Raw genomic sequence first — 26,128 nt, forward strand, 5'->3', positions numbered from 1 at the left:
GGCAGCCGCCTGCTTTGTCCACTGCTTGCAGGAGCCAGCTGGTGGGTGGTTGGAACCAGGCTGGACCAACAGCTCCCTATCAGCTCCCCGCTCCCCTAAGTTCCCTGTGCAGCAGCTGCCCAGCAGGCTAGCAATCGCAGCTGTCCCTCCCCCCAACTGCCATGTGCTGTTCCTGCCCTCTGCCTTGGAGCTGCACCCCAAGACTCCTGCTTGTTGTGTGTGGGGGAGGAAAAGGGGGGCTAATGTCAGGGTGTGTCCCCCACCCTGCTCCTGCACCCCACTTACCCCATCTTCCATAGAGCGGGGGGGGGGAAACACACGACAGAGGGAGCTTCAAGGCAGCAGTCTGGTCTCAGCTTGCTGATCTAATTAACAAGGCAGTGTACACTTCTGACCCCACTCTTCATACTTAAAGGGGAAATGAGCATCTCTCTCACACACACACACACACACACACACACACACAGACACACACACAGTCTGCCCTCCCTCCTTTCCTGCTGCCTTGTACAGTAGAGTGTGAGAGTTAACCCTTGAGGGCTCAGCCAATTGCTAGTTCATCATTTAGCAGTAAGGGATTCCCTGGAAATATCCCACCCTCTGACTCCTCCACCTCAACCAAGCTTCACAATCATCATCACTGTGTATCAGTATTAAATTGTTTGTTTAAAACTTATACTGTGTGTTTATATTATGTATAATACAGTCTTTTGTTTGGTGAAAAAAATTTCCCTGGAACCTAACCCCCTCATTTACATCAATTCTTATGAGGAAACTGGATTCACTTAACATCGTTTCGCTTAAAGTCACATTTTTCAGGAACATAACTACAACATTAAGTGAGGAGTTACTGTATTTAGCCGAACAGCAGCAACACCACCACCCTTCAGCTCAATGAGATGCGAACTTCAAAGTCTAACTTTGGGCCATTTAAATGCTAACATTATTAAAGCACAAGCAAGCACACTCTTCTAAAAAAAATAAAGCCAAAGATAGAGAAATTAACTGAGTCTAACACTTCATTAACATACACAATTAACAAAAACCAGGAAATGAAAGTTTCCTACAGTAACTCAGCTGCATTGCCACATGAAATATGCTCTATTCCTGAGGTTTTGGTTACATATGGAACTTAACATGGCTGTTTTTGTTGCAAAATGAAGAATACAGGATGTACTAGTGTGGCCTAGTTAGTTTTCCTTAACGTTTTTATTTTAAAGAAAGATTTGGAAGGTGGCTTCCAGGCTGGTGTCGCAGCTAGTGACACCTCCTTCACCTAATCAGCTGTAGGTGCTGAGGGGTTTCTTCAAGATCCACATGGAGCAAAACCAGCTGCAAGGAGGTTTAATATTGCTATCGCCATTCAATCGTCAAAGAGTGCCTTGTCTTTGACCAGTGTTGGCGTGGGGCAACTGCCTTCCCCCCCACACTGTATTCATTAGCTCACTACTCGGCACCTACTTCCTAGCCGTATGTGCAACGCTGGGGATAGAAGCCAGTGACCTCAGTGAGCACTGCGTCTTCATAATTAAACACAAAAAATGACAACATTAAACTAACATTCAGGTTACACAATTAAAACCAGTCAGGGAAGTTGATCTTCAAGCAGTGAGAATCCCCATGCAGTGTATCCCTTGGCAGTTAATAAGCCCTTTCCATTGATGGGTTGTGGAAGACATTGCAAAATGGAAGTTATCCAAGTAAAAAAACGGTTACCTTCCTTTTCATAACTGTTCTTCGAGATGTGTTGCTCACATCCATTCCATTCTAGGCGGTGTGCACAGCCCACGTGCACAGTCAGAGATTTTTGCCTTAGTGGTATCCGTAGGGTCGGCTGCAGCGCCCCCTGGAGTGCCGTGCTCATGCGCTGGTATATTAGGTGCCGCCGGCCCTACGCCCTCTCAGTTCCTGCTTGCTGGCAACTCCGACAGAGGGGCAGGAGGGCGGGTACTGGAATGGACATGAGCAACACATCTTGAAGAACAGTTATAAACAGATAGGAACTTTTTTCTTCTTTGAGTGCTTCCTCATGTCAATTCCATTCCAGGTGACTCACAAGCATTATCCTCGGAGGTGGGCTTGGAGTTCACGGTCTTGTGGCTTGCAGCACTGCTCTACCGAAGCCAGCACCGTCCCGGGACTGCTGCGTAGGCGCGTAATGGGACGTGAACGTGTGGACAGACGACCAGGTAGTGGCCCGCCAGATGTCCTGGATAGCCACTTGGGCTAGGAAAGCTGCCAAAGAGGCTTGCGCCCTGGTTGAATCGGTGGTTATCATCGGTGGAGAGGGCACCTTTGCCTGATCATAGCAGCAGCGAATGCAGGCAGTGATCCAAGAAGAAATTCTTTGAGCAGACATTGGACGACCTTTCATCCTGCTGGCCACTGCGACAAACAATTGCATCGACCTGTGGAATGGCTTTGTCCTGTCAATGTAAAAAGCCAGCAACCCTCCTGACGTTTAGGTAATACAATCTACGCTCCTCCTCTGACTTACGTGACTTTGGGGGGGGGGGGGGGGGGGGACAGGTAAGTAAATGTCCTGGCCCATGTGAAACAGACCATCTTGGGCAGAAAAGCCGGGTGTGGCTACAGCTGGACCTTGTTTTTGTAAAAGACCATATAGGGTGGTTTTGAGGTAAGCGCTCTAATCTCAGAGACCCTGCAGACAGATGTTATTGCAACCATGAACGCAACCTTCCAGGAAAGAAGAAGGAGAGAGCAGGAAGCCAGAAGCTCGAGGGGGGAGGGGGGTCCCGTGAGCTGTGACAGCACAAGATTCAGGTCCCACAGGGCGACGGGGTCTCTGACATGTGGGTAGAGATGCTCGAGGCCCTTGAGGAACCTGGCAGTCATGTCTTGGGCGAAAACCAACCTGCCATCGAGTGGCAGATGGAAGGCCAAGACAGTGGCCAAGTGGACCTTAACAGATGAAAGGGACAGGCCTTGGAGCTTGAGATGCAGAAGGTAGTCCAGGATCAACTGCAGCAAGGCTCGCTTGGGACAAACGCCTTTATCCAAAGTCCAATATGTGAACTGCTTCCATTTGGCCAGGTACATTGCTCTGGTGGGGGGCTTTCTGCTGCCCAACAGGACCTGTTGGACACTGGCCGAGCACTCCTGCTCTTCTGCATTTAACCATGTGGCAGCCAAGCTGCCCGGTGCAGCACCGCCAGGTTCGGATGCAGAAGACTGCTGTAGTTTTGGGACAGCAGGTCTGGCCAGAGTGGTAGCTGTAATGGAAACGAGGAGTCCAGTGGCACCTTAAAGACTAACAGATTTATTTGGGCATAAGCTTTTGTGGGTAAAAACCCACTTCTTCCGATGCATGGAGAGAAAATTACAGATACAGGTATAAATGTATATTGGCATATGAAGAGAAGGGAGTTATCTTACAAGTGGAGAACCAATGTAGAAGGCCAATTTAGTCAGGATGGATGTGGTCTACTCCCAATAATGGATGAGGAGGTGTCAATATCAAGAAAGGGAAATTGCTTTTGTAGTGAGCCAGCCACTCCCAATCCCTATTCAAGCCCAAATTGATGGTGTTAAGTTTACAAATGAATTGTAGCACCCTGACTAAACTGGCCTTCAACATTGGTTCTCCACTTGTAAGGTAACTCCCTTCTCGTCATGTGCCAATACATATTTATGCCTGTATCTGTAATTTTCACTCCATGCATCTGAAGAAGTGGGTTTTTTACTCACGAAAGCTTATGCCCAAATAAACCTGTTAATCTTTAAGGTGCCACCGGACTCCTCGTTGTTTTTGGGGATACAGACTCACACGGCTACCCCTCTGATCGTTGTAACAGAACAGCCACCGAGACATTCAGCAGTGTGCCGAATCAGAGCTGGTGCGGCCAAGCCGGCGCAATGAGCATCACCTTAGCCCTGTCCTGCTTGCTCTTCATAAGGACTCTGTGGACCAACGGCACTGGGGGAAAAGGGAGCAGAAAAGTGTCCAACAGGGAGCCTCTGTCGATCCCCCAAATGGAGCAGAAAACGTGGCACTTCCTGTTCTTCCTGGATGTGAAGAGGTCCACCCGGGGAGTCCCCCATCTCTGGGGGACGACGCTGACCACCTCCGGATAGAGGGACCACGCGTGGCGAGACGAGAAGGTCCTGCTGAGGCGATCTGCCAAAGTGTTCCTGGCCCTATGAGATGGATGTTGTGACGTACACAAAAGTCCCAGAGCCTGAGGACTTCTTGGCAAAGGGCAGACAATCTGGCTCCGCCTTGCTTACTGATACATAACATAGCCACTGCATTGTCCATCAGGACCTGGACCACCGTTTCAGACTCCTCTGCCAACTCTTCAATCATCAAGTTTAAATTGGTAGCCACTCTTTTAAGGAAGGCCTGGTGCCCATTTAGGAGGAGTCGGCCACTGCTTCATCCGGAGACGACGACTGCACTGCAGAGGGAGAGGCGGCTTCCCCTTCCCTCTCTGGGGACAGCTCCTTAGGTGTCGGAGCCTGCTGTGCTGCCCTCGCGTCGGCTCGGCACCATGTTCCGACTCTGGTGCTGGCAGCGGTTTTTCCGAAGTGGTCAGGGAGGAATGGTGGGAGTACAGGACCAGCGTGACAGGCACGCCCCATGGGTTCCAGTACAGCCATTGAGCAGGTCACTGTCCCTGCTGCCACCCCGCCGCTGCGGACGCCGTGCTGGCCTTGCAGGTCAGTGGTGATTCACCCTTCCTTGGCGAGGGGCTGAACTCCTGCTCCAACTTGGACCACTACTCCTCCCGTGACCAGAGCAGAGCCGTGGAGGCCTGAGTCTGTCGATTGACCCTTGTCGGCAACCGGTAAGAAGCCCGGTGCCGGTGGTGCGCTCCGCACTGATGTTGGGGTTCTAGGAGTGGGGTCTGAGCAGGAGGGCTCAGACGCAGGACGAAGTGCAGCCTCCATGAGGAGGGCCCGCAAATGGATCTCTTGCTCCTTCTGGGTTCTAGAGTGAAAGTTCTTACACATCCTGCACTTGTCCTTTCTATGGGACTCCCTCACACACTTAAAACAGCTGTCACGGGGGTCACTAATAGGCATCGGCTTGTTGCCTGAGGAGCATGGTTTGAAGCATGTCCCACTCCAGGGCAAAGACCCAGTGAGGACTCCAACTACCAAACCAACCTAACACTTAACTTAATGGCTAACTAAGCATCTACAAATGACATACAAAGAGGGTAAACAATGGGTTGTAAAGAACCGCTAACACTCTGACCAACCAGGGGCATAAAAAGGAACTGAGAGGGCGTAGGGCTGGCGGCGCCTAATAAACCAGCGCATGAGCGTGGCACTCAAGCAGCCGACTCCACAGACACTGCTAAGGCAAAGATCTCTGACTGCGCATGTGGGCGTGCTCACACCACCTAGAATGGAATCGACATGAGCAAGTGGAAAATCATTTTCCTGAACAGCACGAGCAGCCATTCAGAGAGCTCCAGTGGGGCAAAGTTTCAGGACTGTTGCGTTTCTGACGATGCTACGCTTTCGACAGAGGAAACGGGAAGGGGAAGCACTAAACATGGAGGCTGGGGATGGACCGAAGACATACCTCGGCGTGAGGATTTCTTTGTATTGTAGTTTCTCTACACGAGTTGTTGCAGCAACAGACATCGGGATGACAATGTTATTAATATCAAAGGAACTTTCGCCTCTCCTCCTCCTCGGCTGCTGCAAAACAAAGACAAAAAACGGTGAGGGAAGTGAGGGGGGCCTCAGGTTTCAACCTGGCGGGACTGCTTCTCTAATGAGCATCAATCAGTCTGATCACTGAAAAGTTTCTAACGTGAATTGTGCGCTAGTGAGGGATGCCAGATTGACGGCCCTGGAGACTGAAGCCATGTCCATGGACCAAGAACAATGCACACTGCAGAAATTTAAGTTTCAATACTTCCCAGAATACCTCACCAAGGGCTGCCTTTGGAGTTAGAGGGGAATTCAGTCTTCTTGGTCCATTCAACCTTTCTGCAGGGTGCGCTGACAAGGAGCCCAGCACAGGCTAAAACATGGAGAAGGTTTGTGCAATGAGGATACCTATCTGCTTTAGTGCCCCCTCCCCATCAGGGAGGAGAGCAGATAGCAGGGGGCCTGCCCTACAAATAAAGAGGACTTCGCTCAGCAGAGCTGTCAATCCAACCCTTTCACCAGCAGGTTTTTTATTATTATTAATATTAAAGAAAGACAACCCTCATGCATTTAACAAGAGGATCCATCTATATTTCTGTTCCTGTAAAATTCCACCTTCCACGCAGAGAGAATTCCACTCATCATTGAGCTCATGTATTTTAAAGGGAAAAAATGACTTTTTACAAAACAAGTTTTGAACTACAGCCTTAGCTCTTTACTACACTTTTCAACATGTGCTTCAAGAAATTATATTGCTATTTAACCCTGTATCCATCCTGGTTTTAAGAGGCGGTGACTAAGGCATGAACAGCAGCTAAGTGCCTAACTCCCACTGAAAGTCAATGGCAGTTGGGTGCCTATGAAAATCTCTCCCAATTTACCACTGATCAGGTCTTTCACAAACTGGTAAAACATTTGGTTCTCAAACTGCTCAACTCAACTTCATATCCCCTTTACAAAGAGGATTTGCAATTTACCCTTTTATCGGTCTCCTCCATTCCCCATTACATGGAACATGTGGTTTTTACTGTGAAAATTAAGTCATGCAGGCAACTGTAATTATGCTGGATAAACAATACAACAAACTAATAAAAGCCAGGTAATATGCTTTGAGGTGCTTAGATTAAATGTGCCGCAGAAGCACCAGCATTAGCGGATTAATGATCCTCACAGAATCATATAAGGCAGCTCAACAGTACTGCTACCTACATGAAAAAATTGTCTCAGGATTTGCTTAAAACAGTCATGTGACAAACATCTGGCGGTCTCTATTGTTTACCTCCTCAGAGATCAGTACTGAGGTGTCAAGCAATGTTGACCAATCAGAAAGCATATGCAAATTTAGGTTAACTGACTGGACTAAAAGTCATTTATCCCCCGAATCTCTCCTGCCCCTTTAGAATTTTAAGTTTAAAGGTAAAAAGTTTTACCCTTTGGATATTTGTAGACAAAACGGAGAGATTTCTATTTCTGATGGAAACATTCAGAATATACGGGAGCTAACAGGCAGACTGAGTGCATAGTATACCTGAACCCTTCAGCCTTTGAGGACAAGATTCCTAGCAAGTCTAAGGATTATTTGTAAGATTCCTAGCAAGTCTAAGGACTGGGGGGAGGATCAGAGAAGACTGCCACCTAAACGGACATAAATTCACCACTTGTTCTGAAACTTGCAGGTCTTTCCCACACTTTGTTTGTTTAGTTCATGGTACAATTAAAAGAAAATGCCCAGAATTTTCAGACACGTCCGCTCATCAAGCACTGACAGAATGTGGCAACATGGTGATGTAGCATCTCCACAATTCTTTAGTCCCAGGGAACAAATCAAGAATTAAGTGCAACTCTAAAAGAGACCAATAGCCAGGACAAAGAGGCAGCAGCAGCCAGCACTAGGAACGTTGAGATTAGGCAAGCCACCCCTCAAAAGCTTTCCCATTCCTCAAATACAGCCCAGGATCTGAGAAGGGAAAGGGACGGCCTCAGTGAAAAATAAGCAGCCTTCACAGAATCCTATCACAGAAGTTAATGGGTGCTCCCTGCCTCTAGCACACCCCTAAATTATCTTTGGAGGCACAGATGTTTCTTTGGCCGTGACTTTATCCCAGCAGCCAGAGATGGCAGGGGGTAAACCCAAGGGCAGATGGCAATGGTCTGATGATGTGCAAAAGAGAAAGGCAGGTCAAGAATTTAACTTGAACATAATCCTTCAGACAGACTGCTTGATTGCCTATGCATTCCTTGCCCTGGAATTTATTTGTAGAATTCCTCCTGCAATAAAAAGGTATCATCAAACTTACTATTCCATTATGACTATCAATAAGAAAGACATGAGTTAGTTCACAGTGAAATAAATTGCTGGGCCTTTGTCACTTCCTAGTGGAGAGGTATCCTCCTCACAACAATTGCCAAAGCATGACTTCTCTACAAACTCACCACAGGTCAACTTGGCTTTATCAACAATCTGTGACAAATGGAGAGAAGAGACTGGCAATGTCAATGGCTGAGGTGAGCAAGGAATCCAATCACAGGTAACACGAGGAGTTTCTATGCCAGTAGGACAGAGTTGTAAATATCTCTCTTCTCCAACTCCAACGCATCTACAACATTTTAACCACGCAAACTATTCTGGCTGGTAGGATGCTTTATAAACCCAAAGCAATGAGCTCTGTCCCAGCGGTGCTAAAAGCGGTCCATTCGATCGGAGACCTCTACATGCCCTAGCTCGTGGAAATTTGCGACAAATGCTTGGGACCTTTATCTGGAGAGGATTGTTACTACCTCACTTGGAGAGGCAAGCTGCTGGCACCAATCATACAAGTTGGGTCAAACAAACTCTGCTCAGGTCTCTGTTAAAATGGTTAACCATAGACGCTAAATGTTTTTGCTAATCATCATCTGTTCTAGAACATTCCCTGTCTGGGCACGATAACCTGAGGCAGTGAAGGAAAGGCCAATTCCAACACCTCATTCTCAAGTTCCGGGGCCCATTCCCAGTCATGCTTCAGACTAGATCATGGCACTAAAGATGCTAATTACAGAAATGGACAGAGGCCAGCTGTCCTTGTGGATGTTGCTTAACAGTTCAGCAGAATTCAATACTGTTCATCATGAGGTCAGTATGACGTCAGGATCTGGGAACGGATGGAATCACGTGGTTCTAATCTTTCCATTCCAGCAGTTAGTGCTGGGTGAAGGTTCCTCTCCTCTTCAATGGCTTTCCAATGTGAAATCCCCAAAGGGTCATATCCTGCTACCACTTCAATATTTTTGCAAAACTGAAGGCGATCACAAGGAGTTAGGGGCTTCAGGGGCTGCTGTGGTCTATCTGACTGGGCACAAGGAAAGAGGAAACCTGAGATTCCTGTCTCTGCTAGTGATTCCCTGTGTGAAGCTGATCAAGCCTCTTCATCTCTCCACTTAAGTCTCCCTACCTGTAAAAAATGGAAATAATGCCGGCCCACCTTTGTAAAGCAGTTTGAGATCTACGGCTGAATGAGCATTGTAAGTGGAAGTATTTTGCTGATATCAGCATACTGACACCCAGCTATGTGCCTCCTTCCCATCAGATTTAATCACGGCCATCACCAGGCTCTCTCAAAGATTGGCAAAGACCGGGACTTGGATTAAAGCTGAAGCTCAACCTACGTGAGACAATTAAAATGATTTGGCAGAAGGAAGCATTGAGAATATTGAAAAATCTAATTACTCCACCAGTTGAGGAGGATCAACCAACCAGGGTCCATCTGAGAATCTTACTAAAATTATAATTTGCTTTTAGAATCCCAGAATTCACTAGTAGCCAGCAATACTGTTAATCTATGATTGACTCTCAGCTCCGGCACTGGGAACCAAACCGCTGAGTAAATTCAGACACTAATACTTGAACTGTTCTTTCTATCCAGAGTAGAGGGAAACCTGGATTGCTGAGAGCCAAGCCATCTCCAGAGCAGGACAGAAGCTCAGCAACCCCTCCAGATGCAGGACCATGCCCTGATCAGATACTTACAGACATGCTAGAGGTGCCCTGTGAACTTGTGCTGGCAGGAGCAGAACTTTCAGAGGATGTGGACAGCTGCCGCACTATGGGGCTGTGGGGCATAGAGGCTGCAGTCGCTGATAGGTAGCTTGGGCCTCCGACATCCGTGTGATGCTTTAACACTACAGGAGAAGGAGCAAAACGGACAATGACATTAGCAAATAAGGTTATACCATGTGCTTAAAAGTGACCATCATCGAGGACCACTGTGCATGAAGTAGAAGCTTCCTCTGACGCAGTTGCCAGCTTTACAAGCCCTGGGGGAATAAGCTGTTAGAGCACACAGGGGATAGCCGCAGTGGTGACAACTGCTCCTTTATTCCCAGAAGCAGCACACTGCCCTTCGCCAAGGGGAAAGAGGATGAGAATGCAGCAAAGCCCAAGCTCCCCCCTGTGAGACCTAGCTGTGGGAGCCTACCTTCGTGTCTCTCAGGTGAGTAGTCCCACAATTGCTTTTTGTCATGTGCAGGAGGCAGGATAAGTGAGCGCTCTGGCGCTCTCTTGGCCTTGGACACAGCCATTAGATCGTCTAAGGGCTGCCTGTGTGCCTTGTCTGGTTGGATTTTGTGATGTGAGCACTCTGAGGAGGGGAACAGAAAAAGAGCTATGAAATGTCTGCTTTCCCCTCTCTTTCTGTTAGCACAGGAGATACACACAGACACAGCCAACACCGGAGATGGGTCAGGGCTCCAACACCACCAGGCACTGGGGGAGATGCAGGTGGAGCAGTGAATCCCTTTATTTCTGCCCATGCCAGGAAAACACTGACTAGGAAGTCACAGATTGCACAGGGAGCAGCACCTATGACATTTTGGCCCCATTTGGTTCACACCTGCACGCACCTCATCTCCATCCCAGGTCTTGCAATATAATCGCCACACGCCCAGTCTACAGCTCGCCCTGAAAAGGGTGATCGTACACACTTTCCTTCTTCACTGCACTCGTTTAGGACAGGTTGGGAGTTTACAGGCAGACACCCCTGTTCTTGTTTGAGAAAAAAGGGGATACTTACTGGCTGCAGTGAAGAAGGAGTTGACCAGTTTGTGGCGGTCCTTGCGAGCAGGGTCAGACAGGCTACTGGCCGACATGGAGGCTCTATGCTTGAGCGAGAGCTTTTTGGGAGGTTTGATTTTCTCATAGGGCTTGCTCTGCCACTGGGATTTCAGCATATTCTGGAAGTGCAGGCTCGTCGGCACATCTGCAGACAAGTACAACGCAACAACCACGTCATGCTAGAATTCAAAATGCAGTAGTATAATCCTCTCCCCGTGCTACCACCCAGGAGAGACCACAATACGTCTATTCTGAACTACGATTCCAGGCTGTTGACTCCACCCTCACGCTCAAGGGGCGGTTGTGATTTTGGGAGACAGTGCCTCCAGTCTCAATCTCTTTGAGAGTGAAGCACATTCTTCTGTCCAAGGCAAGGAGGGGGACCAGGCACCTGCCTCCCAGCAGGACAGGACGGGGGTCCAGTGCCTTTCCGCATTCAGTCGCACCAGCCCATCGTCCTCTGCCTGCCAAGAAGTTGGAACATAGCAGCAGCAGCACACCAAAATTTACACTGGGAAGGACAGGAAATGGAAGATGTGATTTACATCCTCAGTTCAGGGTCAAGACATAAGGGGGGACACATCCTTTTCAAGGACAAAGGCCTAAAAAGGAACCCATTTGGGAAAGTCATTTAGTTTATTGATTGTCACCAGGGTAGCCAGCCACTTTAATTCTATAAGCCACCAACGATGAGGGCTACCAAGGCTCTCCTAACCCTAGTAGTTCAACACGGAGAAAAAGCAGACGCAAAACAAGTCAACCAGTTAAATGCTAAATAAAATGGATGTTATGTGCTATCCAGATGATCGATCAATGTTGTAAGTTACCAGAGAGAGCACCTTCCAGAGAGGAGCTCGGAGGTTGAAAATACCCTGATGCTGTTCTCCAGGGAGAGTTTTACAATGGGATAGCTTATCTGCCAAGACAAGATACACAGCAATGTCTTCAGCATAGACATTAGTTGTGTGGAGCAGCTGCCTACTTCAGGCAGCAGGAGCTACCCTGTGCACCAGCTGGATTTCAAGGACCGTGCAAAGCAAAACTCACTGTGCTCATCTACGTTGGAGGTGCAAAGGCATGGATGACCACCATGACCTCTGCATTTGAGGAAAAGTCACCTGTTCCTGGTCAGTCCTAATTGAGGGAAGGTATTGCAGGCCGTTGCTGCAAAGAGCAGCTGTGAGGATCCAGTAGGACATAGCCCAGGCACATCATTCTGGCAAAAGGTGGGCATAAGCCGTCAACACATGGTATCCATCCCTCAAGTGCTGCCCCAACAACAAGCAGCAATTTCGTACGTGGTTTGTGGCACAGTTGTCTCTCTCATCCAGATTATATTCTGGTAAGCCACTGATATAACCCCCCCCACACCCCTGCATCTCTGAAATGGAGGCAGTAATTACTTATCCATCTATTGTGGTTCCACAAGCCCATGGGTACACAAATGCGCAAGTACCCTCCCACTCCATTTTCAGCACATACCTTCCGCCCCACCCCTGGATGTGTACACACACTCGTGCATCCATGCCTATACACATGCAGTCTCAACATAAAACTCCTGCCCCACAACTATGCACACATACAGTCCTGGCATAAGTCCATTGGCCCAACCCAACACATACTGCAGGCTGCTCTCCTCTTCTCACAACCTTCTCCTCCCATGGAAGTCACCACCGTAGCTCTTCAGGAGACACTGCCTGAATTAGCAGAAGCCACCATTGAGGGAAACAAACACTGATGAAATTATACAGCACTTTACTTGCACAGGCAAGTAAGGCTTATTAGGAGATCACAGCTGCCCCTCTCTGGCTAGCAGAAAAAGTCACCATCAGGCTCTGGCCTTGGGATCCCAGGTGACCCCACTTCCCCCTTATCAATGGTTGCTTACAGACTCAAACTATGATTTGGTTGCCAAAAATTATGACACATGGTAGCAGAACATACTGCATGACATGGCTGTTGTCTTGTGCCTCTGGGGCACCAGTTACCAGGGTTTTCTTTCATCTCTCACAGAGCAGCAGGAAAAGCCTCAGCCTGAACAGAAGAGAGTTGTCTATAAGGCAGCAACTTGGTGTTAACCATGAGGAAAGAAGCTTACATCCAAGGCCACTAGGGACTACGTAACATACATTGTCGGTGTCCCATCCATCTGGGATCATGCCGTATTAGTGGCAGAACACCTGCACCTTGCTTCCATCAAAAAGGAAACCGCAACTGCTAGGTACCTCGTTGTCTCAGGGACTAACCCCATCACCACAACTGAAAGTTCAAATACTGAGGCCCAGAGAGGAGCCACCACAATACTGACATGAGAGCAGGAAGGGCCAACGTTCCTTCCTCAGATCTCAAGGGGACACAGCATTTTCATGGTGCCTTTGATGAAGCAGCTAAGATCAGAGCTGAGCCCCCTTCCTAGCCCCTAGAGGAGTGACCAGCTGTTTGAAATCTCTATATTCCATAGATTAATTATTTCAGACAGTGTCTAATTGGAAGAGAGGAGATTTCAAGCACGGCTTGAATCTCAGAGGTCAATGCTTGAACCCCCATTAGAATTCCCATCACCCCCAATGAGTTGGCATGGTAGCCCAAGCAGAGGCTGCCAATCTGACCCAAAGGGCAGGGGCACACACACATGGTGCATGGGCAGGTTAGACAGCAGGACAGAGCCAACTGGCAGCAGGGTGTGGGCTGGAGTTTGTTATTAATAGCAGCTTGGGTTCCAGGGAAAAGCTGCTAGAGTGGTGTTCAAATCACCTGACAGTTAAAGCTTCTGGTTTAGCCTATTTGCTAAGAAGCCAGGGAAATAATGATGTGATGGCAGCTGTCCTGCCATCACTGACACCGGGGAATAAATGTGTTAGCAGAGACGTGCCCCATGCAAAACCACGAGGAATAAAAGTAGTCTTAAACAGGTAGCCAAGAAGGCTGCATTGTGGATTTACTAAACTGATTTGCCTTCATGGACACAACATGTACTCTCTTCACTTGTCTCTCTCTCCTGCAGATCATTCCACAATTTATCCCAAGGCTTGGAAATGTAATTCAATTTTTAAAAACTGATCTGCTCCTACAGAGAGTATTTGATTTAATAGGGCTTCACACCGGCTGCACTGCAATCATATTGCAATCTATACTACACATTTTCTCTTTCACTGAACTCAATGATGCAGGTCTCTTTGGGACCAGCAGATGGCGATCACACTGTGCATTTTTAAACCCAAGTTAACATCCTTGTTACCAAGGTTATTACATCATCTGAAAATTCCCAGACTGAAATCTAATGAACCAGAGAAACTGAAAGGACAAAGCACCTATGAAGCAGCACTGTAATGGGTTAAAACCCACCACATATATGACTGCTTACCAAAAGTGTAACATGATCCTCCTCCTCCTGAGGTGCCTGGCAGTGTAGACCTTGGCACACTATGCCAGAGAAGCCCAGCTCTGGGTACCAAGGTGTTAAAAGTGCCCAAGAGAGCTGGACTCAAAATGAGAGCTTGAAGGACACAGCCACTTCAAGTCCAGATGTTGACAAAAAAAGTTCCATCTTCACAAGTTCCTCCAAATCTTATGTATGCAAATGTACCATATATGCAGCCAATTCAGGAGGGCTTTATCATATTTTTGATGGTGGGCACAGTGAAAATTTGAGAGAGAGAGCGCAAGCGAGCGAGAGCAGCTAGCCTGGTTGATGACACCCGTCTTAATTCTGTGACCTTGAAACCTCTTTCTCAGCTGGGAAACACTGATGCAGACACACAGAATATTAACCAGATTTCCCTGCCCCCAACAGCCCACCTTCTTTCAGGTTTTGAGAGGATTAAAAAGCCAGTCTCGGGCATAATCAAAGGCGGTCACATGTATCTGAGCACTGAGGACAATCTAAATTAAGACAAATGCTCATGTTTTAAATGTGTTAGTGAACATGCTTGAACACAGTTTTAAACAAGACTTTGCACCTAGTGTAGACAGGGCAAGTCATGTTTAAAAATGTTAGCTGGTTCAGGTCAACCCTATAAATACGGGATTTACTGAACTGCATCCGACTGTTGGTGTCTAGCTGAGGCAGATGACTGATACATAATAGTTTTTTCACCTTCTGAAGTATCTGGCCTACTGTGCAATACAGTAGATGAGGAAAGAAATTCCTTCATGATTCCTGCAACAACATGTTTACGCCCTGAAGCATGAAACTTAAGTTACTCTTATCTTAGCACCGATAAATACATAAAAAGGCTTCGGTCACAACACTTTCTGCCCTTTTTGTAATCCAACTTTCTCTCTTCCTATTTGTGACTTTAGTGCTTGTGAAAAATGGTCAATTACTGTCCCCACTTTACTACCATTTTATAGATAGGGGAATTGACTCCCAGAGAGATTCAGTGACTTGCCCAAGGTCACAAAGGGAGTCAGCTGGCAAGCCAGGAACTGAACCCAGCTCGGAGTTATAGTCCAGCAGCTTAACTGGTCAACTTAACTTAACCAGTCAACCTGAACTGAGAGCCTTGAAGTGAAGCTCTCTATCCACAGAGCAGGATCAGCATGGGAAGCTGTAGTGTAGGCTTCCCCCATACTGCCACAAGCCAACAGGTCTCTCGACAACAGGTCTGAGACACCTTCTAGTGATGGAACAGTTCAGCTGATATGACCTATTCACTCCTAGGGGTCTCTGCTGAGAGGGCCACCTAGGGAGCCAGTTTGTATCAACTGTGGAGATATGTTTATGTGATGGGGTCATTGATGTATAGACAGCAACAGCTTTTGGTCATCACAAACCAGACTGGTTTTTAACTGACAGCTTAAGAGGCAAAGGGATCTGGAAACCATTACCAAACCATCCCACTCAGACACAAAACTCCCATAAACTGAATCTGGAAATACGTCAATGCATTCGTGTAATCCCCCGAAGTCCATTTATTGTCGAAGGGATATGCCACTAATGGAGAGACCTTAGAATATAGACTCATAGCTCGCAAGAAATTCTGTAATGGGAGTTACAGCCTCTTATTACCCAGCTGTACACTAACCTCAAATTCACATCGTATCACAGATTTGCTGCTGGCGTCGATAGAAGAGACTCTTCTTCTAACTAAGACAGTCTCTTCTTTTTATATAAATGGTCAAACCCAAATACATCCCCCAACTGGTTTATAAAATATGGTCAGTATAATGCTCAAACTCTGATGCAAGGCTCCCAATCATCAAACTTTATTTGCTTTGCTCTCTATTCCCACAAAGCCAGGCTCCAGGGCAATGTTCTCACAAGGACTGAGTATACAGGTGCATGCTCACTGCAGTGCGGATTCAATGTACACGGCTTTCCTTTCACTTTTCCAGTCTGGGGAGTGCCATCCCCCATAAGCCATTGACAGCTGCATATACTTCATTCCAATGGACGTACCTAGCACATTCCCACTTCCTATGGAAAGTGACGAATATCTAAAGTTCTGCAGTAGAGCAGAGTGGGCAGGTCTACCCAGGTAGCACCAAAGTTACCCAGGCTCTACTATTCGTTTTACACCCTTTGGTATTTCTCTCCCTATACCTCACAACTTCACCGTGCGTTTCATTAAGTGGCGGTGCTTACCATCTGGGAATGATAGAACAGGGTGAATACATGAGTCCAGCTGGGAGAGGCGCTCCAGCAAAGGGGCTTCATACTGGATTTCCGGAGATATGGAGCTTCGAGTGCCACAGATGGCACACAACGGGTTCACATCACAGCTACATCGCACCGTGCTGTTACGATGAACCTAGACCAAGGGAAAAAATAAATTCAATACACTCAGCTCAAAGAGGCTGATCTGTCTACACCCTCTCATTCCACATGCAACTCTTAGGCAATTTCCTGAAAAATCCTGGAGGCTACATCCTTTTTACACTGAATAAGAGCCACTGGCCTTGCCTAGATTAGGAAAAAAGGCATTTCCCCCAACCCTAAATCAAGTTTTAACACCCAAAAATCGTACTGAACACCAATATAAGATACAATTTAACATTTTAGCAATAGATCAATCAGCTAAAATTGGCTAAAGATATTTCTCGTCACTGTAGACAGTTTAAGGAGGTTTTCAATCAACTTAAGATAGCTCAATTCAGCTAACTCTATGGGGGAAAAGCACCTCTCTTTCTAGCCTAGACAAGGCGAGCATGCGAAATGGCTGTGCCAACAGTTGACACTTACGGGTTAAGTCTTGACAAAGAAAAGGGATGTTTTCAATCATGTTAGCTCAATTAAGCTGGGCATTTCAATTCACAGATGTACAGATTTTAGGGCCAGAAGGAACCGCTATGATCATCTAGTTTGACCCCCTGCATAACAAAGGCCACAGAACCTCTCATCCTGAAAGGTCTGAATCAAGCCTATAATTTCTGTGAGAGTTACGCCATACATTTTAGAAAGATACCCAGTCTTGATTCAGAGTTCAAGTAATGGAGAATCCACCACATCCCCTTGGTATTGTTCCAATTGTTGGTTAACCCCTCTGAAAAATATGCACCTTGTTCCTTCCCACATAGATGCCTATGGGCAGTGATCAAGTCATCTCTGAACCGTCTCTTAAATAAGCTAAAGAGATTGAGCTTTTTAAATCTCTCACGATAAGGCATGTTTTCCAACTTTGAATCATTCTTGTAGCTCATTCCTCAACCCTTTCCAATTTTTCAGCATCACTTTTCAAATATGGACCTGAGCACCAAACAGTATTCAAACAATGAGCTCATTAATGCTGTACACAGATGTAACACCCCCTTCCTCACTTCTATGGGACATTCAACATATACATATGTCCAAGGGTCAAATTAACACTCTTCGCTACAGCACTGCACTAGCAGCTCACGTTGAACTGGTTATCTACCATGACCCTTAAGTTCCTTTCAATGTCACTGCATATCAGGGCACAGTCTCCCATCCTGTAAGCATGGCCTACGTTCTTTGTTCTGAAAGGTGTGTCCTTGCATTTGGCTGTATTAAAACACATGTAATTAAAATGAACCCACCTCCCCAAGTGAACCAGATTACTCTGTATACCTAACGTGTCCCTATCAGCATTTATCACTTCAATTTCAGTCATCTGCAAGTTTTACCAGCAATGATTTTATTATTTTCTTCCAAACCATTGATAAAGGTATTGAACAGCATTGGGCCAAAACCAGATCTTTGCAGAACCCTCTAGAAATACTCACAAGTGGGTGACTAATCTCCATTTACACTTGTGTTAAGCTAATTTGATTGCACTAACAACTGAAACATGCCCTTTTTGCTCATGAAGGTAGCACCTAACTAAGCTAGTTCTCTAAATTCTAGTACCCTGAGACTTCCACTCCCCCATAGCTCAATAGACTTGTAACCGTATGATAATGCGGTTTGGCTTGAAACCCTTTTCACTTAGCAGCAGTGAGAATGGTTTGTCCTGTCTGAGTAATGGTTCTTTAAATCAGGAGAGCAGCACAGAATCCAACTAAACTTCCGGCAAGATTGAAGCCCCAGAGAGAGATTCCCTCACCTCCACTGTTAATACAGCCCTTTAGACTCAAGTCGGAATGGTTTGCTATGACCACAGTAACATGCAGATGGTGATACTGCTTTACAAGATTTCTTTCCATTTTACTTACCCAGAAGATTACATCATTAAAAAAAAGTTAGCTATGATATCCCCTCCATACAGAAATGGACTTCACTTCCCATTCTTCTCCAGTCCCACATCCTAGCCATCTTTCCTCCAGGGGAGGGCTAGACATTGCTCTCTCCAGAGTTTGGGTCAGCTACATGAGAGACTGAAGAATGAAGCCTTGCTTTCCCCACACCAGCTCACCAGGGAGTAACAGCTCCTTTCACTGCTACGGTCAGCAGTAGAAACAGGAGCACTGGAGGAGGAAGAGGGCGAGGGAGGGCAAGACCATGAGGAAGAGAGTATGAAAAGCGAAATACAGGAATACAAGACATTCATATGTTTCGGGGCTGAAGATAACAGTCAGTCCAGCAGCCCAGGTGAATTATTATATATGTGGAAGGCATAGAGTGTTGTACACATGGCACAACTTTTAGGAAGCAGGTAACAATGCCTATAATTAAGGTTGCCTGACACTTTCCATTTTAAATTGCTTATAACTTTACCAAACTTCTAATAGTTTGGATTGAAATTTTCCATGTTGGGTATCTGCCTCTGGCTTTTTAAAGTTTCAGCTAATGTTTAATAAAAAGTGCTCATGATAAGACTCCTCCGCAAGTACTTATCTCCTCTTCCCTGACACAAGAGTTGCAATTATCACAATAAATTAACGGAAAGGTTGTATGGTTTCCCTATAGCATCTACAACAGCCTATAGCCTCAATGTCTTCTAAATTTTTTTTTTTTAAATGTCTTAGATCAACCTTCAAAAAAGCAGCAAATACTCGTACATTGGGGGGATAAGGGACTATTTCATCTTTGTTTTTATAGCGGTGGAAGTACACCACTAACTACTGTTCTCTTTAGGGTCACACACACTTCCTGCCAACAGACCCCACATCAAATAAAGATGAGCAAGATGACACCAGTACACACTGACCTTTTTGGAGAGGGGTATGATGTTGCTAGGTCGAACGAGCCGTCGCTTCTTGCAGCTTAGTACTGGGCGGGTGCGAGCTGCTACACAGGTTCCATCAGAAGGAGCAGAGACCATGTTCAGTCGCTGTTTTTTATGCAACAGCTCCTCAACATCTGTGCCATCTCCCTGAGCATGTTCTGCCAAGCCAGACTGAAGACTGTCCAAGAGCAGAAGAGATTGAAACATTTTTATTCATTTGAACTGTGCAATGAATAGATGCCACCCAAAGATCCTAACTAGGCTCACAATTCTGACCTCCACTTCAAGTGGCAAAATTGAAGTATTTCAATAGGGCTCTCAAGGGATTAAAAAAATTATTCAGTTTGTAATATGGAGATATACCTATCTCATAAAACTGGAAGGGACCTTGAAAAGTCATCGAGTCCAGTACCCTGCCTTCACAGCAGGACCAAGTACTGTCCTACAGTAATTAATTGCACTGTTAAACAATAATAGAATACCATTTATTTAAATGTTTTCAGATGTTTTCTACATTTTCAAATATATTCATTTCAATTACAACACAGAATACAAAGTGTACAGTGCTCGCTTTATATTTATTTTTGATTACAAGTATTTGCACTGTAAAAAAACAAAAGAAATTGTATTTTTCAATTCACCTAATACAAGTACTGTAGTTCAATCTCTATCGTGAAAGTTTGAACTTACAAATGTAGAATTATGTACCAAAAGAAACCTTCATTCAAAAATAAAACACTGTACAATTTTAGAGCCTGCAAGTCTACTCAGTCCTCCTACTTGTTCAGCAAATTGCTCAAACAAACAAGTTTGTTTACATTTGCAGGAGATAATGCTGCCCACTTCTTGTTTACGTCACCTGAAAGTGAGAACAGGCGTTCTCATGGCACTGTTGTAGTCAGTGTCGCAAGATATTTACATGCCAGATGCGCTAAAGATTCATATGTCCCCTTCATGCTTCAACCACCATTCCACGGGATATGCATCCATACTGATGATGGATTCTGCTCGATAATCCAAAGCAGTGTGGACCGATGCATGCTCATTTTCATTATCTGAGTCAGATGCCACCAGCAGAAGGTTGATTCTCTTTTTTGGTGGTTCGAGTTCTGTAATTTCCGCATTGGAGTGTTGCTCTTTTAAGACTTCTGAAAGCGTGCTCCATACCTCCCTCCCTCCCTCTCAGGTTTTGGAAGGCACTTCAGATTCTTAAACCTTGGGTCGAGTGCTGTAACTATCTTTAGAAATTTCACATTGGTACCTTCTTTGCGTTTTGTGAAATTTGCAGTGAAAGTGTTCTTAAAGTGAACATGTGCTGGGTCATCATCCGAGACTGCTATAACATGAAATATATGGCAGAATGCGGGTAAAACAGAGCAGGGGACATACAATTCTCCCCCAAGGAGTTCAGTCACACATTTAATTAACACATTTTTTTAACGAACGTCATCAGCATGCAAGCATGTCCTCTGGAATGGTGGTTGAAGCATGAAGGGGCATACAAAGGTTTAGCATATCTGGCACGTAAATACCTTGCAATGCCGGCTACAAAAGTGCCATGCAAATGCCTGTTCTTACTTTCTAGTGACATTGTAAATAAGAAGAGGGCTGAACAAGAAGTAGGACTGAGTGGACTTGTAGGCTCTGAAGTTTTACATTGTTTAGTTTTTGAGCGCAGTTATGTAAAGAAAAAAAAATCTACATTTGTAAGGTGAACTGAATAACACTTTCTTTTAGCATTTTTACAGTGCAAATATTTGTAATAAAAAATATACACTTTGATTTCAATTACAACACAGAATACAATATATATCAAAATGTAGAAAAACATCCAAAATATTTAATAAAATTTCAAAACTGCGATTAATCGCAGTTAATTTTTTTGAGTTAATCATGTGAGTAAACGGCGATTAATCGACAGCCCTGTTTAAATTGCTTGACACTTTCCCCTTTTCTTTTCCTCCTATCCCCTTCCAAGTTTAAAAAAAAAAAAAAAAAAAGTGTTAGGAAAGTGCAGAGCAAAGAGTACTAAGGGAGGAGGGATAGCTCAGTGGTTTGAGCATTGGCCTGCTAAACCCAGGGTTGTGAGGGGGCCACTTAGGGATCTGGGGCAAAATCAGTACTTGGTCCTGCTAGTGAAGGCAGGGGGCTGGACTCTATGACCTTTCAAGGTCCCTTCCAGTTCTAGGAGATAGGATTTCTCCATTAATTTATTTTATTTAACTAAAATCAAAGGTGAGAATTACACACAATTCCAATCTCGACCTCAAAAAGTCCCTTTCTATCCAACCCCACTGCTCTACCAATGAGTGACTCAATCTTGGCATGCAGGATCCCCTGAAATTCCAGTCCTGAATCTCTTGAGATATTGGCCGATTATCTGTAATGGGCAACAGGTTGAGAAACAAATTCATTGGAACTGATGCTTAGAATCTAGACATGAACCCCAAATCTGGTCTCCACTACAGAATTGTACCATTGCAATCTTCACCAGTGTGACTGAAATGGTGCAATGCTGACATTAGCCTTTCTGTTTTAGATGCATACAGAATACCATGTCCACACACAGCACCCCTGCAGTAGTAGTACATTGTGTGCACTTATCTTAATTCCAACACAACACCCCATCCACTGGCCAGAAAGTTTTCTCCTCATTAGAACATAATGCTTAAGTTTTATAAGTGAAATACACTGCTCTCAAATGTAGAGCTTTGATGACAGAGCTAACTGCAGGCATATCAAGGCATTTTGTTACCATGCTGGGATAATCAATTGCACTAATGCAATTGAAACACCAGCGCTTTCTATCCACAGTGTACCGATATAAGAACAAAGACAATGGTGCTGGAAACACCTATGAACAACTGCAAGCACTTGTGAATACTGCATGCATGGCAGAGATTTCCAACAGTGCTTGCAATATTAAAATTCTCTAGTGTAGACAAGTTTCTAGTGTCTGCTTTCACCTAACATTAAATCCCGCTATGGTCTCTTAATGACAACAGAGCTAATGTAGGATGTATTTGAAGTTTAACTAAGACCTTGTATGCAATTGCTTGAACCACATAAGTCGCAATGGTGTTAAAAAAAAACCTGTTAAACAGTTTTGCCAGGACTGTGTTTTACGTCATACTTGTTGCACAATTCAAGGCAGGGAAAGATTATTTTTCTGAGAACGGTGTTATGCCTAACTACACTGTCTAACGCATTGTTTCTGAGCACATCTGTAATTAGATTAGGTGTGGGACTCAAGCAATATCACAACCATGAGAGGCTATAACCATGCCTGAAAAAGGTTTAACTCAGTTACAAACTCTAGAGTGGGCCAGGCCTAGTTGGTAATGGAATACCGCCAACATCACTGGAGGAATAAACCCTCCCCAGGCAGCCCATGCAAGCATCTTACGTGTTAATAACTCCATTGACGGGTCTCAGCGCTCCACAGGGTTTGGAGGGAAGGGATTCTGGAGTATTTCCAGCAGATGTACCAAGATTCACTACTGGCTGGGAAATGGAAGCACCCTGCAGAGGGAAAAGAAAGGACACAATGGATAAAGGTTTCCCACATAGCCATGTAAATTTCCCTCATCCCTACCTCTGCACCACCAGCAAAGACCACAACAACGGGCTTTCACACAGAACGTCAATTCCAGGAGGCTTCACAAGCCAGCACATGCCACAACACAGAATTGAGACTGAGGAGGAGGATTTTGCAAGGTTTTCCTCCTCCGCCAGAGCTGCTCATCTGCAGTTCCCAGTGTGCAAAACAAAGGAAAGGATTTCCAGTCTTCTCAGGTAGCTGCAGGCATGCATCCAAGACTGCCTTAGAGGCCAGGAGCAGTCCTATTAGGAAGATTTGAACATTATGCCTCACTGTAGTGCAATAACCACTTGTGCAAACCACCCTCACACTCCAGTGATCTGCAAACCATTGAAGTTCAGTGGCTTTAGATCATGTGAGCTGCCAGAATCACTGTGAGGCCCCTTCTACATTAAGGAAAAAGGACCAAACATACAAAGGTATCTGCATTGTTAGGCACCTAAACCCCTTTGTAAATTCGGCCCCAAACATATTGTTAAACACTTTAAAATCTTAACATACATAAGGCAGTTGGTTTTACACATGCCGGAAGGTTGTCCCACTACAGCTACTACAAATGCCTTGTGTGTACGAGCATTTTAAAAGCAGTCAGCCCATGATACCCTGAAGATCTCTAGTAATAGGCTGAGGAATCCATCTGAAGGTATCAGGAGGAATTTCCTCTTGGGAGGGGATGACCCATTTTCCCCATGCTCATCTGGCCCCTCTCCTTGAATGTCCTAAAGTCTGTTTTTGTAAGCCCATGAACTCGGAGGCAGAATCTCCACTGAAATCCCCTTGGAAACTCAGAGCAGCTCTCTCTCTCTGAACTTCTGTGCAGCGTGTCCGTTCATTCCCAGTAAGGGGAAGGGGTGAACTGAAGACAGGGGGGGGGGTGAGAAGGGGTGAGTTAGGGTGGGGTCCAGGAGGGAATGTTCCATGAGCCAGGGTGGAGGGATAGCTCAATGGTTTGAGCATTGGCCTGCTAAACGCAGGGTTGTGAGTTCAATCCTTGAGGGGGCCACTTAGGGATCTGGGGCAAAATCAGTACTTGGTCCTGCTAGTGAAGGCAGGGGGCTGGACTCCATGACCTTTCAGGGTCCCTTCCAGTTCTATGAGAGAGGTATATCTCCATATATTATATTATCAGGGGGCGGGATTGCTCCTTTAGACTAAGCAAGGGGAGGGGGAAAAAAGAGTTGTTACCAACGTGTGTGCTGCACCTTGACATTTCTGACTCTCTCTGAGAGCACAGCAACAGGCTGCCATTTCACTCAGACCTGCTGCTAGCCTGCCATAAAGTCTCTCACACTGAGCCCTTGAATGGAGACTATTTTTGTTCTTTGTTGATTTGCTTACGCCAGGATAAAGGTAATTCAGACCGTGGTATGGGTTCTCTCCATGTATGGCACATAAGGGGAGTGGAGTGGAGGTAGCAATAGCAGCTGGCTCTGCACTCTAGGCACAGAGGCAGTGTTGTTCCAAGGGGCCTAGATTGGGAGGAAGCAGAACTAATAAAGTTGTCTGACTACAGCTCAGAAAAAGTGGGCTGGAGAACCCAGGAGGAGGAGAAGCGTCTAAAAAGCAGGAACAATTCTCTAGCAGTCCGTACTTAAGGTTGCATTAATCACAGATTTGTGTATTTGCAAGGAGGGAGGGGGAAGAGAGATCTGCTCTGTTAGGGCTATGGATGATGGACATTCACTGCAGCTGTGGGTATCTAGGGGCGCTGGCACTCTTCTAACACCGTGCAACTGGTTTGTAGTCTTTCCTAGTTTGTTTTTTTGCTACTCTACCACCACTAGGAATGGCCCATTTCAGGTGTGAAAGTCTGGAAACATGGACACTTGCCAGTGCTGGCACCACTGCAAGAGTCAGCCATACTGTAACCCCTGCAAAGGCCACCTCTTCGCATTTGGCACTGGGAGTTTGCAAGCCACTGGGGTCTCACATGGTGCTACAGAGGCTACACATCATTTCATTCCTATATATCCTTGTAGATCGCAGACCTACTCTAATCTCTTTGTTTAGATCACTCCTCTCAGCCGACCAAGCTTCTGATGCTTCCCCTCTGCTGGGGACAAAGCCCTTCACTGCAGCAAATGCCTCACCAAAGTCTTCATGTACCATCTCCTTTTGCTGGCAAGGAGGGATCACATTAAGAGTATGTCTACACTGCATCTGAGAGCGAGCCTCCCAGCCCAGGTAGACACCCTGGTGTTAATGGGGCTTGCAAATAATGCACTAAAAATAGCTGTGTAGATATTGTGGCTTAGGCTCCAAAGCCCATTCCTCACTCCCTCAGGCTTGAGAGCCTGAGCGCCAATGTCAAAGCAATGTCCACACAGCTATTTTTAGTTCATGAGCCCCGCCAAAACAAGTCTGTGGACCCAGGCAGGGAGGCTCACTTCCAGATGCAGTGTAGACATACTCCCAAATGTCTGAACTGGCTAGAAGGGCTGGCGAGACATCGGGCAGAACAATTTCCTCCCTACAATTGTCTTTAGATCCTAACACTATCCTGCAGATCATCAAGGGCTTAGCTGTTACTACTTCAGGATTTCACATCATTCATATTTTCAGACAGCGCATTTCCAATTCTGAAGTGGAAGGTAACAGAAGGAATTTCTAGGTCTTGTGTGAAAACCTCCCCCTCTGCTGCCAGTATAAATGAATTCCTCCTAGGGATTATCAGGCAACATTCCACACATCCTACTCCGTGCCAGGACATGTGATCACACAACACACTCATTCCACTGGTCAACACCAGCTGGGACATCCTGGGGTCCCACACATTGGCCAGAGGAGATGACTTTGAATGAAAGAAGAGACCCAGACACCAGGGAGGGATAGCTTAGGCATGATTGGTGATGGATCCACTCTCCTGCCCACTTTTATACACCATCTCTCCTTGCTGCAGAGCAAGCTGCAAGAGGAAAACGGGCGCAGCCAAAGAGGATGGTATTCCATGCAGCCCTCAGGGTGCAGAGATAGTAATGCAGATCTCTGGGACCTAGGCTGAACAGAACAGCTAGAGTGTATCTGAAAAAGGACCCTGAGGAGGGGCACCAGATAAAGCTGCTCTTCTGATAAGAGTTCCAGTGCAACAGGAATGTGCTCTAGACTTGTTCTCTACCTCTGTGCAAGCCAAGCCTCTTCCTGACTCACCACCCCACCCTCTCTGTGAACAAGTGTAATTAAGCACATGAATAATCCTGCAGGGGGAGCATAACTGCTTGGTGCCTAAAGGCCACATTTCCTGTG

The 26,128-nt window shown here is 45.9% G+C and overlaps 1 protein-coding gene across 1 annotated transcript in view; it reads right to left on the bottom strand.

Annotated features, from left to right (window-relative positions):
* KANSL1 (KAT8 regulatory NSL complex subunit 1) overlaps positions 1–26,128 on the bottom strand; it is a 177,061-nt gene that overhangs the window by 7,283 nt on the left and 143,650 nt on the right. Inside the window, exons 6-12 of the mRNA XM_024195174.1 lie at positions 22,691–22,806; positions 19,267–19,462; positions 16,305–16,470; positions 10,677–10,862; positions 10,083–10,244; positions 9,635–9,786; positions 5,555–5,673 (exon numbers count right to left, since the gene is read on the bottom strand). Of these exons, the coding sequence (XP_024050942.1) occupies positions 5,555–5,673; positions 9,635–9,786; positions 10,083–10,244; positions 10,677–10,862; positions 16,305–16,470; positions 19,267–19,462; positions 22,691–22,806 (1,097 nt within the window). The remainder of the gene's footprint in view (positions 1–5,554; positions 5,674–9,634; positions 9,787–10,082; positions 10,245–10,676; positions 10,863–16,304; positions 16,471–19,266; positions 19,463–22,690; positions 22,807–26,128) is intronic.

This window comes from Terrapene carolina, unplaced genomic scaffold (assembly GCF_002925995.2).
Source record: "Terrapene carolina triunguis isolate 2854851 unplaced genomic scaffold, T_m_triunguis-2.0 Scaffold193, whole genome shotgun sequence".
In the NCBI taxonomy this organism is placed as follows: Eukaryota; Metazoa; Chordata; order Testudines; family Emydidae; genus Terrapene; species Terrapene triunguis.